The sequence below is a fragment of the Equus quagga genome, chromosome 4, assembly GCF_021613505.1.
Source record: "Equus quagga isolate Etosha38 chromosome 4, UCLA_HA_Equagga_1.0, whole genome shotgun sequence".
Taxonomy (NCBI): Eukaryota; Metazoa; Chordata; class Mammalia; order Perissodactyla; family Equidae; genus Equus; species Equus quagga.
The window spans coordinates 41353378-41369172 of record NC_060270.1 but is presented as its reverse complement, the minus strand read 5'-3'; the positions used below and the strand labels follow the sequence as shown (position 1 = coordinate 41369172).

Here is a 15795-nt window from a genome sequence, read left to right as displayed (position 1 = left end):
TCCGGTATCTCACGCCCACCGGATGCAGGGACTACGCTTTGCCCCCACTCAACATGGCCACTTTCTGGCTTCGCGCTCGTTGGTGAATGGGCTCTGTCGGCTCCCGTTGCTCTCCCCGGTTCTTCTCCTGCCCGCAGTAGCCATGGCGGCCATGAGTTTGTTGCAGCGAGCTTCGGTCGCTGCGGCCTCTCTGTGTGGCCGCCGCCTTGGCCCTCGACATGCATTCGGGGGCTTCCTCACCCGTGGCTTTCCGAAGACTGTCGGTGGGTGCTGGCTTTGGGAGAAAGTGCACTCTGGGGATGCGGGGTGAAAGATGGAGGACTCTTCCTGGGTGACCTTGATGGGATCCGGAGGGAGCCGGGAGAAATTGCGGGCTTGGGGCTTCAGAGAGACAGAGCATGGACTATGTGAGGAGATTGAGGGTTTTCCTAAAGTAATCAAATCGATCGCGTTTAAATTATTAATTAGCATTTGTGAAACACTTTGCCATTCTTTCATCCCAACTGGTGCTAATTTGCGGATGAAGCTGAGGTTAGCTGGGCATAGAGCTGAGCCCCATGTTTCTCAGGCACCAGATTCTTGTACGTTCCACCTGCACTAGGTTCTAATCCCGCGAAGTGGGAAGTCATGTTGCTGAGCAGCCCACTGATGCTAAGTAATATGCAGACAGGTGGAGAGGCTCAGGGTTAACTCATCCAGTAGGCACAGTGCCTACATGACACTTTTGTTTTGTTTATTGAGTTAATGATAGGTTGCAGTCTTGTGAAATTTCAGTTGTACATTAATGTTTGTCATTCGTGTTGTAGGTGCACCACTTCACCCTTTGTGCCCACCCCCCTCCCCACCTTTCCCCTGGTAGCCACTAATCTGTTCTCTTTGTCCACATTTTTAAATTCCTCATATGAGTGGAGTCATACAGAGATTATCCTTCTCTAACTGGCTTATTCACTTAACATAATTCCCTCAAGGTCCATCCATGTTATTGCAAATGGAATGATTTTGTTCTGTTTTGCAGCTGAGTAGTATTCCATTGTATCTATATACCACATCTTTATCCATTCGTCTGTTGATGGGCACTTAGGTTGCTTCCACGTCTTGGCTATTGTAAATAATGCTGCAATAAACATTGGGGTGCATGGGACTTTTGGAATTGCTGACTTGAAGCTCTTTGGATAGATACCCACTAGTGGAATGGCTGGATCGTATGGTAGTTCTGTTTTTAATTTTTTGAGGACTCTCCATACTGTTTTCCATAGTGGCTGCACCAGTTTGCATTCCCACCAGCAGTGTATGAGGGTTCCTTTTTCTCCACAACCTCTCCAACATTTGTTACTATTAGTTTTAGATATTTTTGTCATTCTAATTGGTGTAAGGTGATATCTTAGTGTAGTTTTGATTTGCATTTCCCTGATGATCAGCGATGATGAGCATCTTTTCATGTGCCTATTGGCCATCCGTATGTCTTCTTTGGAGAAATGTCTGTTCATGTCTCCAGCCCATTTTTTGATCGGGTTGTTTGATTTTTTGTTGTTGAGTTGTGAGAGTTCTTTATATATTAAGGATATTAAGCCTTTGTCAGATATATGACTTGCAAATATTTTTTCCCAGTTAGTGGGTTGTTTTTTTTGTTTCAATCCTGTTTTCATTTGCCTTGAAGAAGCTCTTTAGTCTGATGAAGTCCCATTTGTTTATTCTTTCTATTGTTTCCCTTCTCTGAGAAGACATGGTGTCCGAAAAAGTCCTTTTAATACTGATGTCAGAGAGTGTACTGCCTACGTTTTCTTCTAGAAGCCTTATGGTTTCAGGTCTCACCTTTAGGTCTTTGATCCATTTTGAGTTTATTTTGGAGAATGGTGAAAAAGAATGGTTAATTTTCATTCTTTTACATATGGCTTTCCAGTTTTCCCAGCACCATTTGTTGAAAAGACTTTCTTTTCTCCACTGTATGCTCTCAGTTCCTTTGTCGAAGATAAGCTGTCCATAGATGTGTGGTTTTATTTCTGGACTTTCAATTCTGTTCCATTGATCTGTGCACCTGTTTTTGTACCAGTACCATGCTGTTTTGATTACTGTAGCTTTGTAGTATGTTTTGAAGTCAGGGATTGTGATGCCTCCCGTTTTGTTCTTTTTTCTCAGGATTGCTTTAGCAATTCAGGGTCTTTTGTTGCCCCATATGAATTTTAGGATTCTTTGTTCTAATTCTGTAAAGAATGTCATTGGGATTCTGATTGGGATGGCGTTGAATCTGTAGATTGCTTTAGGTAGAATGGACATTTTAACTATGTTTATTCTTCCAATCCATGCACATGGAATGTCTTTCCATCTCCTTATGTCGTCATCCAATTCTCTCAGAAAGGCCTTGTAATTTTCATTATATAGGTCCTTCACTTCCTTAGTTAAATTTACCCCGAGGTATTTTATTCTTTTTGTTGCGAGTTTGAATGGTATTGTGTTCTTGAGTTCTTTTTCTGTTAGTTTGTTATTAGAATATAGAAATGCTACTGATTTATGCAAATTGATTTTATACCCTGCAACTTTGCTGTAGTTGTTGATTACTTCTAAGAGTTTTCCAATGGATTCTTTGGGGTTTTCTATATATAAGATCATGTCGTCTGCAAACAGCGAGAGTTTCACTTCTTCCCTCCCTATTTGGATTCCTTTTATTCCTTTTTCTTGCCTGATTGCTCTGGCCAGGACCTCCAGTACTATGTTAAATAAGAGTGGTGATAGAGGGCATCCTTGTCTCGTTCCTGTTTTCAGGGGAGGGATGGTGCTCAGTTTTTGCCCATTGAGTATGATGTTGGCTGTGAGTTTGTCATATATGGCCTTTATTATGTTGAGGTAGTTCCCTTCTATGCCCATTTTCTTCAGAGTTTTTATCATAAATGGCTGTTGGATCTTGTCAAATGCTTTCTTTGCATCTATTGAGATGATCATGTGGTTTTTATTCCTCAGTTTGTTGATGTGGCCTACATGACACTTATAGGGCTCCGCGAAAATGTTTTAATTTGAATTTCTTTTAAAATCAGAAAAAAACCCTATAATGTTAATAAATATGTGATAATGGATCTAGCCTGGATTGTGTTCGTCTTATGTCAACCCAGTCATAAAATAATAATTTTAAATATCTTCTTAGAGTGGAAAGGACCCATGAAAGAAAAGTCTTAACATCCTAGGAAAGTCATAATGCAGTCATGGGAGGGCTATTTGGAGCCCCTTGGAGACTGTAGGTTGAATTCTAGGGAAATAAATAATCATAATAGCAAAGCATCAAATGCTTTGTATTCAGTCTATCTTATTCTTTCAAAGACTCTGCAAAGTGCTAACACTGTGATTGTTCCCATTTTACAGATGAGGAAACTGTGACTTAAGTGTTACAAAAATAGTGCGCTACTGTACTAATAGTAATTATAATAATATCTTATTATTATTATAGTGGCAGCTTACATTTATTGAGGACTTATGTGCTAGGCAGTAGTCTAGGATTTTAAAGGTAGTAATTGTTTAATCCTCTTGATCAAAGATATACTTTAAGCTCTTGGCCCTATGCAGTACAAGTAGGTAGAGAGGAAGTAAGATTTACTACAAAGCCAGAAAGATCTTCTCCAACCTAAAAATATCTTGTTCTGTTTACTCCTCTTCTCTTCTCCCAATTTAATTTGAATTATGTCACTTCACATGATGAAGCATTATAAATAGGGACTTGTTGGAAAAATGATGGAAAAGGCCAGTGATAGTCAACAAATTTCCAGCAGGCATTTGAACCTGTATCAAAGCTACATGTGCTAACATTCCTTCATAAAATCCCTTTGTAGGCCATTTATGATTACAAATATCCTCCTCTTCAAATATTCCCCTGGATAGTATTTAATCATGCCTAGCTGGAGATAAACTGAGGTAAAATTTCACCCCCAGATCCTCTTTATACACTGTTCTCCATTCTTGGAATTCCCGAAGGATCATTACAGATCATCTACGCCCTTTCCACTGGGAGTAGGAAAGAATCTAATAGCTATAATGAGGGTTACTGAGTTTCAGCTGTGTACCTGCTTTCAAGGGTAGTTTGCGCGTGAAGCCTTATCTGTCACTGTGGAATGAAAGGTTTTAATCTGTTATTGTTTATGTCTGCCCCTCCAAGAATGTAAGATCCAGCAGAGTGGAGAACCTTGTCTTGTTTGTTTCCTCTGCAGCTCGACTGCCCAGGTTCAAATCCTGGCTCCAGAGTTTAGTAGCTGTGTGACCTCGGGTCATCACGTCTTGGAAGCTAAGTGGAAAGCTCTTAATTACTCAGAACCTGCACTTCTTCATCTTTAAAGAAGAGGGTGTTTATTACAAGTGTGCTTATATTCTGTTGACTTGACAGGGCCATAAAATAAAATTAATCTCTTTCCTATTGATAAGTATTTATAACCCTGAAATGTATTTCTGGATAATTTTGCATCTGTCTGGAAATGTCATTTTGAAATGAACTTGTCTCTTACCATAAGAACTGAAAAAAAAAGGGAGAGAAAGAGGATGATAATTTTAATTTACCTCATAAGGTAGTCGTGAAAAGTGAGTGGAAAAAATCTACAGCCCCTCGCATTAGTCTTCTACGGGGCCCTGTGGCCACACCTTTCTTGAACATCTAGTACTGTCCTGTTATTTTCATTCACCCTCACTGAAACCTTTCTCAGAAAATAAGCTGATAAAAGTATTCTATTTAATTAAATTACTTATTAAATGTCAAGTATCAAGTGATTCCAGAATGAGCTTAAGTTCTCCCCTCAGCTGCCGGGAACTTTAATGTTGAAGACTGATACGTGCATATTATGATTTTAAAAAACTGAGGAGACTATTAAAATGATTATGTAAACAAAGGAGTGTGGAGTTAATTCAGACATGGAAGGTGGGGTATTTTAACTGGATCCTGGGGATAGTTTTAACAGGTGGAATTGGCAGATAAGTAAAGGATGTGTTTTCTGATGCATCTGAAGATGAGGCTCTTGGGATAGGTGGGTGTTGAGAAAGAAGGCTAAAAAGAGGGAACTTGGGACCAAATTGCGGGGGGGGAGGGACTGAATACAAAGCCAAAGTATCTTAACTATTTTGTAGGCAGCAGAGTGTCTTGGCAGAAGAATGACATCAGTTGTGTTTTAGGAAGATGCTTCTGAATGTTGGATGGCTTATAGGGGATGTCGATTACTTATGCCAGTGAGATAAAGAGGACATGGACAGAAATGCAAAGTTTGAATCTTAGAATCAAGAGGCCTTGACAGCTGATGAATGGGGTTTAGGTGCAAGGAAGATGACAGATTTTTAGCCTGGGTAATTGAGTTGGTGGTGCCATTGACTGGGAATAGTCTGAGAATGAGGGAAAGAAAATGACCAATTTTCGATTGTTGTCTTGGAGACGCAAAACAATCTGCATTATTTGATCCTCACAAATATCACAATTTTCAAAAACAACTTTCCTGAGGTTATTTGCATTTAAAAAAATTGGTTATTGAAACCTTAGTTCCACATAATTAATGAATATCTAATTGAGAAATTCCAGGCTTTAGAGAGTGGTAAAAGATGCCTATTTTGGTGGCAGGAGGATCTGAGTTCCAGAAAGCCTGGCAGTCACCTGGTGTTCACCTAATGTTCCCCCTAATATTTTTAGATTATAAGCAGATGACCCTACTATGTCAGCAACAAATCATGAAGGCTCAGAATATGTGAAAACAGTTCAGTGCTGTGAAAGAGGCTTTGGAACAGTTACTAGTAATAACAGTTATCTAGCACATTTAATGACATGAGTAATTGTTGTTTAACAATAGGGTACAGTAGTTCCCCCTTATCTGAGGGGATTCCAAGACCCCCAGTGGATGCCTGAAACCACGGATACGGCCAAACCCTATATATACCATATTTTTTCCTATACATACATACCTATGATAAAGTTTAATTTACAAATTAGGCACAGTGAGAGATTAATAGCAATAACTAATAATAAAATAGAACAATTATATTTTATATTATACAATTATATTTATTTTAATAGAACCATATATTTTAATAAAAGTTACGATAGATCTTAGCCACCTCAGCATGTGATTTTTTTCTTCCCTTGTTAAGTCGAGAACTTGCACCTTTTCACTTAAAGGAAGCACTTTACTGCTTCTCTTTGGCATATCGGAATTACCAGCATCAGTACTCTTGCGCTTTGGGGCCATCATTAAGTAAACTAAGGGTGACTTGAACACAAGCACTGTGATACTGTGACAGTCGATCTGATAACTGAGATGGCTACTAAGTGACTAATGGGTGGGTAGTGTATACAGCGTGGATCCTTTGGACAAAAGGATGATTCACCCTGGGACGCAGAGGGAAGATGCAAGATTTCATCCCACTACTCAGAATGGCATGCAATTTAAAACTTGTGAATTGTTCATTTCTGGAACTTTCCATTTAATATTTTTGGGCTGCAGTTGACCTTGGGTAACTGAAACCTCGGAAAGTAAAATCGCTGGTAAAGGGGGACTACTGTACAGCAATTCAAAGGTAGGAGAGATCTTATCTGGCTGGGAAGAATGTTGGTTTCTTGGAAGATAACATGTCATCTGGGCCTCAAGAACAGATTTCAGGAGAGGGGAGAGCATTCCAGACATTTAAGCTTGATTTGAATAAAGGACACAAATCTTCCTGATGTGTGTTTTGACTGAAATTCCTTTAATGGTAAAGTAGTTTTTTAAATTGCAGTGACTCACATGCAAAAATTTCCTTGAATGCCATTACACAGCAGGAACATAGTGACCCTCAGTTTATCAGTATCTGTTAGATCCTTTCCTGCTTCCAGCAGAAAGGGCTTGGAGTGCCTGTAGCGATCCTTCCAGACTTCCAAGAGAGGGAACTCGTGTAGAAAGAAGATCCAGGAGTGAAATTTTGCCTCAGTTTGTCTCCATCGAAGCTTGGCTAAATACTGTCTGGGGGAGGGTTTGAAGAGGAGGACGTTCACAATCAGAAATGGCTCACAAGGGGATTTTGCCTACATGTGTTAGTGTTTACTTTTGAACAGGTTCAAATTCTTGCTGCAGATAATGTTGAATAAATATCTTTCCAGCCATTTTGCAGCAAGTCCCTAATGTATATTGCCTCATATGAAATGGCATAATTTAAATTAAATTTCTTTTGCAGCATTAGCAAATATTTATGATAGAGGTACACAAAGATAAGTAGCCGACCCAGAGTATCTGACCTTCCTGCCTGCTGCTGAAACAACTTCAAACAATTACTTAGATATTTCTTTAGCAATGAATATTGATGACGGGAGCTACAGTTTAGAACAGTACATCAATCCGTTTAAAGATGCCTTATCTGCCCTGCTGTTAGAACTCAGAGAAGCATGCATTTTTTATCTTAATTCATATTAAATATTTATGCCTGTATGTTTTCTTATAATCTGATTTTATCTCAGAATATAACAGTATACCCATATGAACCTTATATATAATAGGGTAATTTAATATTTCCAGCTCCTGTGCGACACAGTGGAGGCCATGGGAAAAGACTGTTTATCATCAAACCTTCTGGATTCTATGACAGGCGTTTTTTGAATTTAATGGTGAGTTAAAAATTTGGTAGAACTAAACTCTTTACATACCAATAGGATTTTTTTTTTTTTTGCCTATTTAGAAAACATCTTTTATAAAAGATTTTATTTTGTAAACTCATATTTCTTTTCTGAAAAGATGCTGAGTTTGTGTAGTAAGGTCTGATTTGTTACCGAATTTCTTTTTAAATTAGTGAACCTCTCCTTCTTCAACAAAAGGATTCATGTGTATTGGAGATAAAAATTGAGTCATTTCTTTCTTCTCAAGATTATGGAGTTTTGAAATATAATCTGTGTTCCCAGCAAAAAAATAAATAAATTATAAAACTTGGAAAACGGATTCATTTGGGGATACTTATTTGCATTACTAAAATATTCCTTAAATTACCAGAGAACTCATTGAAAGATTTCTTTAAGGAACTCGATTATTTGGGATGTGATTTTTTTATTTCTATGTAGTTCAGGAACATTGATTTCAGAGACTGAAGCAGGGTACTGACCATGTATTTGTATCTTAAGGCTCTATGAGGAAAAGTAGAGGCTTGGAGGGGGGAAGATTGTCTGGACTGTCTGCCGCTGCGCCTAAAGCTCTCACCCACCATTTGAGCACTGGCTGCCCTCTAGACCTTTTCTTGCCCACCCTTGGGGTTACTGCCCCCTTCATCCCCTGGCTTGAGCTCCCACTTTTCTTGTCATGACCTACTCAAACTCTATACAGTGGTTGAAATCATCCTAATTTCTTTTTATACTTTTCTTCTTAATACACAAAGTTCTAACTTTTATTACATTGCTTTAACCAAAAAATGGAGAATCACTTAAATATATATTGTATTGTACTGTACAATTAATCCTTACTTTTTTCTTTCATTTCTGGTGCTAAATATAGGCATCTAAAAACAAGAGCAAAAGAAAAATCACAGAAATAATTTGATACTGCATCTCTAATTTGGCAAGTTTATTTTACAAGAAATGTAAGGAAATCATGTAATAAGGACAATTTGACAGTGTGGAAAGAGTTAGAAAATGGTTATATGAAACTTGTTTTTTCTAATCTTAACAGAGATTTTACATTTTGTTGACTGGGATTCCAGTAGCAATTGGCATAACTCTGATAAATGTATTCATTGGTAAGTACCTCCCCCACCAACCAAATTGGTAAATTTTTAAAACCTGTGCACATTAATTAAAAAAAAATTATGGATATTATAAGGAAAAGTTCTTTAAATAATAAAATAAACATAAGCATGGGAATTTATTTTAAAATAACCAAATCTTAATCTGCAATGTTGTGGGGTTTTTTTAACATCTTTTTTTCCTCCAAAAACCTTTTTGGTCACCAACTCTATAGAGGCCACATCAAAGGCTTCAGAAAGCCTTGTTTTCCTCCTCCTCATTTGCCAAAACCAGCTTGACGAGTCTTAATAAGGAAACTAGAAAGAGATAGAAGTGGAAGAGAGCCTAAGGGATGGAAGAATTTTTTTATCCATCCTGGAACATTTAGAATTATAATCTTCTAAAAAAGAATAGAATTGGGATTGACAGTAAACATTAGATTTTCATGGGAAGTTCTGCTCAAAATATTTCTCATAGCTTGAATATTAAAATGTTTTGTCTAGTAGGTATAGGGAAAGCCAGAAGGAATAATGTCTTTTTTTCATATGTTCTTTATTATACCTTGATACATAAAAATAAAATTGGAAACGCATATAATGCCTATAGACAATGCCTTACACAAAGAAAACATCTAACAGATATCTAATGAATTAATTGATTTTCAACCAGATTGAAGTGAATTTAGAATATTAGATAACTTCATTGGTACAAACAAAAGGTCCTTTAAAAACCACATGAGGTTGATTTCTTACCTAAATAGTGAAGGATTAATCTTAGAAACTCCTGATACTAAAGTTGAACATCACTATTTTCTCTTATTAGGTGAAGCTGAGTTAGCAGAAATTCCAGAAGGCTATATCCCAGAACACTGGGAATATTTCAAGGTTGGTATAGGTCATTGAAAGTTACTCTCTGTTAAGTGTCTTGTCAATGCACTGGTTAATGTCTTAATTTAGCAATTATGATATAGTTTTATATTCAATTTTTGATATCAAGTAGATGTTACACTTTGTGCTCACTTTTTACAAGCAACTTCTTTTGGTAATTTTCTTCATAGTTTTATGACTTTAAGCTTTATGGTTTTTTAAGGAAAGATTCTGCGATGTGTCCCCAAGCTAGCAGAATAACAGTCAGAATTTATCATAAGTTCAATGCCATAGGAAAGATTCTACCAGGACTGATGGCGGCTATCATTTGTTGAGCACCTACTGCGTAGCAGGCACTATGATAAGTTTTGCAAATATTATCTCATTTCAGTAAAAGGTACTATTATTATTCCCACTTTAGAGATGAGGAAACTGAGGCTTAAAAGAGGTTAAGTGACCTGTCCAAGAGGCAGGGCCGGTATTTGAACTGGGCAGTCTCGACTCCAGAGCCTGAACTGTTAAGTCATTTTACCACACTGTCTCTGCTACTAAAGCCCAAAGTTAATTCTGTTCCTTGTCTTTACAAGCGCTGTAGTGAGAGGACCTGGATTAGAGTGTGTCCTGTCATGTTTTCTTATCTAAATGAATTGTATTTTAGGAAAGAAATACTTCATTATTAAATCTTAAGGTATGCCATACAATTAGTTTATCTTTGCTAACCAGTAGAAAGAGCTCCATTTTTGGATCACCAAACCCTGAGTTTGGCTCCTAAATCTGCCACTAAAGATACTCAGTGTAGTGTAATGGGAAAGAGCACAGATTTTCAACTCACACAGACCTGGTTTGAGTCCAGATGCTGCCACATAGTAATCATGTAGCTGTGCAATTTGCTCATCTATAAAACGGGGACAAAAATAGCATCCACCTAATGGATTAAAATTATTTAAAATATATATAAAGAAGTTGGCACATTGTAAGTATTATTGGTTTACCTGAGATGGTCATGTTAAAGAATAGTAAACTGGAATAGCAAAGTACTGTTCAGAAACTAATTTTAAACAAATTTTCTCTTGTAGCATCCTATATCAAGGTGGATTGCCCGAACTTTCTTTGATAGTCCTGAAAAGAATTATGAAAAAACATTGGCTATCCTTCAGATTGAAGCTGAAAAGGCTGACTTACGGTAAAAAAACAGAGGGGGAGGGCAGGGAAGAAAATCCTTTACTGTGGTTGCAAACCACAAGAAAAATAAACTATTTCAACACTATAGGATGCTCTATGTAAAAGGATGAAGATGGGGAGAGAATTAGCCTGTGTAGAGTGGAGATTATGAGCTGGAGACTAGGACACTATTAGGAGATAATAACTGTCAGATTGAAAGGAATTCTTTTTAAAAACATCCTAGTCTTTCAAGTGCAAGGCAGCCCTCTCCTTTCTCCTCCCTCCCCAATTTCTCTTCCTCCTACACCCAGTCTCATCCTTAGAGGTCTCATCCTTAGACCACTATTTAAGGATTTCTTATATTTGTCCCTAGAAAAGATTTTATGCATTAAAAAATATGTTTTATCTATCATTTAAAAAATATATTACCGCAAATGGAGTACTTTTAGAAATGCTGCTCTGCGCCTTGTCTTCATTTCACTTAAAGATATCTTGGTGACCTTTCTATAATAGGATGTAACTCATTCTTTTTAATGTCTGCATCATAGATTTCCCTGGATGGATGTGGCTTAATTTTTTAATCAGTCTCCTGTTGTTGGTACTTAGGTTGTTTCCAAGTTTTTTGATATTATACATAGTGCTGTGGTGAATAGCCTCATACAAATATTTTTGCTTGTTTATTCAACATATCTGGAGTCTAAATTCTTAGCAGTGGCACTGATAAGCCAAATGTTATATATTTTACATTTTAGATAGATATTGCGAACAATTTATATAATGTTATAAACCAAGGTTACTTCAGTTAAAAAAAAAAATAACCGTGTGCTATTGCCCATTTGTAACCAATAAAACTTGTACCAAGTCAGACACACAAAATTTAAATAAATAAATAGAATGACTTTAAATTAAAAAAAAAATTAAAAGATAGATATTGCCAAACTCTTCTCCAAAAAGGTGTACCAGTTGTCTTTTCTGTCACCAAAACATCAGAATTTCTCCATAGCTTTCCCAGTAATGGAATTTATCAAACTTAAACATTTTTGCTGATAAGATAGTTGAAATATGTTACCTCATTTCAACTTTGTATTTTTTTGTAAAGTTGAATTTTTTTTATATATCTATTGGTTATATTTCTTTTTCTGTGAATTGCCCATTTTTCTACTAATTTGTACATTAATTAAAATAGCCCTTTTTGGTTTTGTCGCAGATATGTTTTCTCAGCTTGTCATTTGTTGTGTTGCAGAATTTTTCCTAACACAGGTGTTCTCATGTTTCAGATGACAGATGTGTAGTAGTAGCTTGTATGTTTGTGAGCACTTGCTGTGCACCGTACTTTGGTTGCTTTGTATGTGTTTACTCATTTCATTATTGTCAGGTTTGTCAGTCCTTTTCTTTAGCCTCGGAGATTTTGTGTCGTGCATAGGTCTCTGATAGTAATTAAAGAAGTAAATATCTAAGTCCAAAATTACCTTTTTAAATTGTTCCCTCCTGTTTCTTTTTCTACTTTTAAATTTGATTCTGAGATTTATTTTGGTGTTTGGAGTGAGGTTTACATACAGTCAATGTACTCATTAAGTTCAGTGGGTTTTTGACAAAACTATCTCTCTGTGTAACCGGCACAGTCAAGGTCATTTCGGTCACCTCCTGAGCCTCTTTCCTGTCCCTTCCCATCAATTCCCATCCTTTACTCTTGGCCCCAGACTACCACAAAACAGTTCATTCTGTTTTAAACTTTGTAGTTTAATAAAAATTGCTATGATATTGAACAATATTTAAATGATTAAAGAATGTTTGGTTGGCTTGTTTTCTGGATGTGTAATGACATGTATGTAGAGTCACCATCCAGAGCCATCACTAAGTATTTCAGAGCCTGGGACAGCGACACGGCTCGTACTTAGTAACTTTGGACTGTTTTCAACTTTGGACACATGCTTTTGAGCTCCAATTAAGAGACCAGATCCCAGAATTCCTTAGACATAGAGATCCTAAACAGTTTCAAAACAAAACAGAGTAAAACCCCTAACAAAACCCTGACTGCTACCCACAAAGGAAAGATGCCAGTGTGAGCATGGAATGGGGAGTGCCTACAGTTTTCATTATTTTTTTTAAAGAGTGGCACCTGAGCTAACAACTGTTGCTGATCTTCTTTTTTTCTTTTTTTTTTTTCCTGCTTTCATCTCCCCAAATCCCCCCATACATGGTTGTGTATCTTAGTTGTAGGTCCCTCCAGTTGTGGCATATGGGACGCCGCCTCAATGCGGCCTGACAAGTGGTGCCATGTCTGCGCCCACAATCTGAACCAATGAAAGCCTGGGCCTCCAAAGTGGAGTGTGCAAACTTAACCACTCGGCCACGGGGCCAGCCCCTACAGTTTTAAAAAAGTGTATGTTTAGGTATTTGGAAAACTGAAGCATAAAAGAAAGATATAAAATAGAAAGGAATTATCTCTCATAAGTGACTGCCCCAGAGATAACTACTCTTTTTGGTCATCCAGATGTTTTAACACTCTACTTATATGCATAGACATAGTCGCAAATGATCACTTTCTGTTTTTAAATGAAACAGGAAGATGCTACACATACTCACTTTATCCCTTGCTTTTTTAACCTACCAGTGTATCTTATCCTCTCCTTCCATGTTATTATACATAGATTTTCCTCATTCTTTTTAACAAGTGCATAGTAGTCCATTATATGGGTGAACCCTAATTTATTTAACCAGTCCCCTTTGATGAATACATTAATTAGTTGCATTTTAGATAAATACGTTCTAAAGGGTAGAAAAGAGAAAGGATGGCATTTAATTCTCAAAAAAAATGCACACTCACAAAAGTATATAATGTTAGATACACAATCACAAAGGTATGTAATCTCTCATAGATAGGGGTAGTGAACTGGTTTAGGTTAGTAAGTGAATTCTTTAACTGTGGTAAATCTCCAGTCATATGAACAAGTTAATATGTAGTCTATAAAAATGGAAAATGAAAAGTTTGATGGAGAGGGACTATTTTAGGAATGTGTGGTAGTTTGCGCAAAGGCTTGGATGTGGAAGAAGGAAAAATATAGAATAAAGATTCTTCAGTTTGTGAAGAAGGATGAGGAGAAGTAAGTAGATCGTAGAGTTGCAGAATGGTTTTCTTAATCCTGATTTTTCTTTACAAATATTGACTGTCTTTGTGATGTTGACCAGGCACCGTGTGATGCTGGTGGCAGGTGAGGAAGGTGTCATTCCTGCTCTCGGCAGGTTTTCTGTCCTAATGGTGATGGGCAGTATAGACAGGGAATGTGAGCTCTTCCAAGAAGCCCTGTTCATTTTTTAATTCCTAGCACTATAGTCCTAATGGTAGGTGTTCTGTAAATAACACTGTCCTAACATCTAAAAGGCAGGAAGACAGAAGGGCGTTACCACTATTCAGGTGAAAGTGATCTGTCCAGATAAAGGGTAGAGACAGAAGGAGACAATCGATCATCAGTTCAAGTGATGTTTTAGCGATTAAAAATGATATTTGATGGCTAACTACATAAGCAAGATAATAAAAGTAAAAACCAAATTTTGCTTATAGGAGTATATCCAATATATGTGTACACATGGATCTGTGGAGGGACATTATAGTTTACATAAAAGCAAAAGACTCTCTAGTCATTATTCTTTATGGAGATAATTCATTAAACTTATAATTGGAAATGCTGGAATCACAATATTGCTATTCCATTTGTTACAGGTTAAAGGAGCTGGAAGTACGAAAATTAATGCGTGCAAGAGGTGATGGTCCCTGGTATCAGTATCCGACCATTGATAAGGCGCTTATCGATCATTCTCCAAAAGCAGCTCCCGACAACTAATCTTTTATTTCTCCAAATTCAAAGTATATTCTCTTTAGGGGAAAATAAATTAATAAATATATTCTGTAGTTTTGGTCTGTGTGATGAATAAATCTCTTCCATTGCTCTGTTTCTCAATGTTAGTTCAAATTTAGGCTTTGTGTGTGTGTGTGATTTCGGTGGGTTTTCTTCAGCTTCATTGAGGTACAGTTGACACAGTTGTAAGATGTTTGAGGTATACGTCATGATGATTTGACAGACATCGTGAAAGGTGGATTAAGCCTTTTTATTTGGAGGTTTCAGCGTCCTCTTTTTAAACAGATTTAAAATATAATTTGAAAAATAGGAATTTGTGAACTCCTAAAGGGGTAACTTTGAAGGGTTCATGTTTTATTTATCTGACAAATGAAGTTAGAGAAGTCTAATTATGTGAAGTCTCAGAGAGTATGGTAGTTTTTACACTTACCTGTATTGGATCTGGATTGACCACGGGCAACTCAGGATTTTAAATTACACAAATACTGAACCAACTATATAAAACATTAACAGCTTAATAAGCAATTTTTCAGTGAACATATCTCACTTTATAGTTTTGTGTCTTAACCATATATTGTTCTTTTTAGACACACGCACACATGTGCGTTTTTCTTAGATGGAATCTCTAAGATTCCTTAGAGTTCTTTTTTGGAAACACTGGAGGAGGTGTTCAACAGAGTAAAACGATTAGTGCAAAGATTATGAAATGTGAGTAAAAGCTAAAATGATGGCTCTCATTTATGAAAGCATTTACTGTCGCTGAGCACTGTGTTAAATAACTGCGTTTTTTCAGATTCTTTTCAAAATGACCTTCTGAGGTACTATTACTCTGTTTTGCAGATGAGAAATTGAGGCTCAGAGATTTTAAACACATATTCAATATTTGCAAAAATAAACGTTTATGCTTCAACTTCAAAAATGGCCTTCAGCTTCAAAAATTCATTATTCTCAAACCTCTACCAGCTCATCAGTGCATTACTGCTTTAAGAAGTGTGTTCTTATGTTCTTCATGAAAGTAAAAATGAACCCAGGTCTCCTAAGACTTAGGTTAGTGGCTCTCCAGTTTACTAAACTCAAGGCCAAATAGAGAAACTGTTTTTGCCATCTAAACAAACAAACGAAGCTAAAAATCAGAGGCCACTCATTCAGCGGATACCTTCTGAGTGACCTTTTGCCTTACGGGCCCCAAGATTGTTTGAGGTGGTTGCATTTTCTTACATCCCCT

General features: G+C 37.0%; 1 protein-coding gene across 1 annotated transcript; it reads left to right on the top strand.

Annotated features, from left to right (window-relative positions):
* Window positions 1-66: 66 nt before the first annotated feature.
* NDUFB5 (NADH:ubiquinone oxidoreductase subunit B5) lies at window positions 67-14616 on the top strand. The gene is made up of 6 exons (XM_046659696.1): window positions 67-263; window positions 7497-7585; window positions 8634-8700; window positions 9509-9570; window positions 10629-10735; window positions 14435-14616. The coding sequence occupies exons 1-6, from the start codon at window positions 143-145 to the stop codon at window positions 14553-14555; spliced, it is 567 nt and encodes a 188-aa protein (XP_046515652.1). The 5' UTR covers window positions 67-142; the 3' UTR covers window positions 14556-14616.
* Window positions 14617-15795: the final 1179 nt, after the last annotated feature.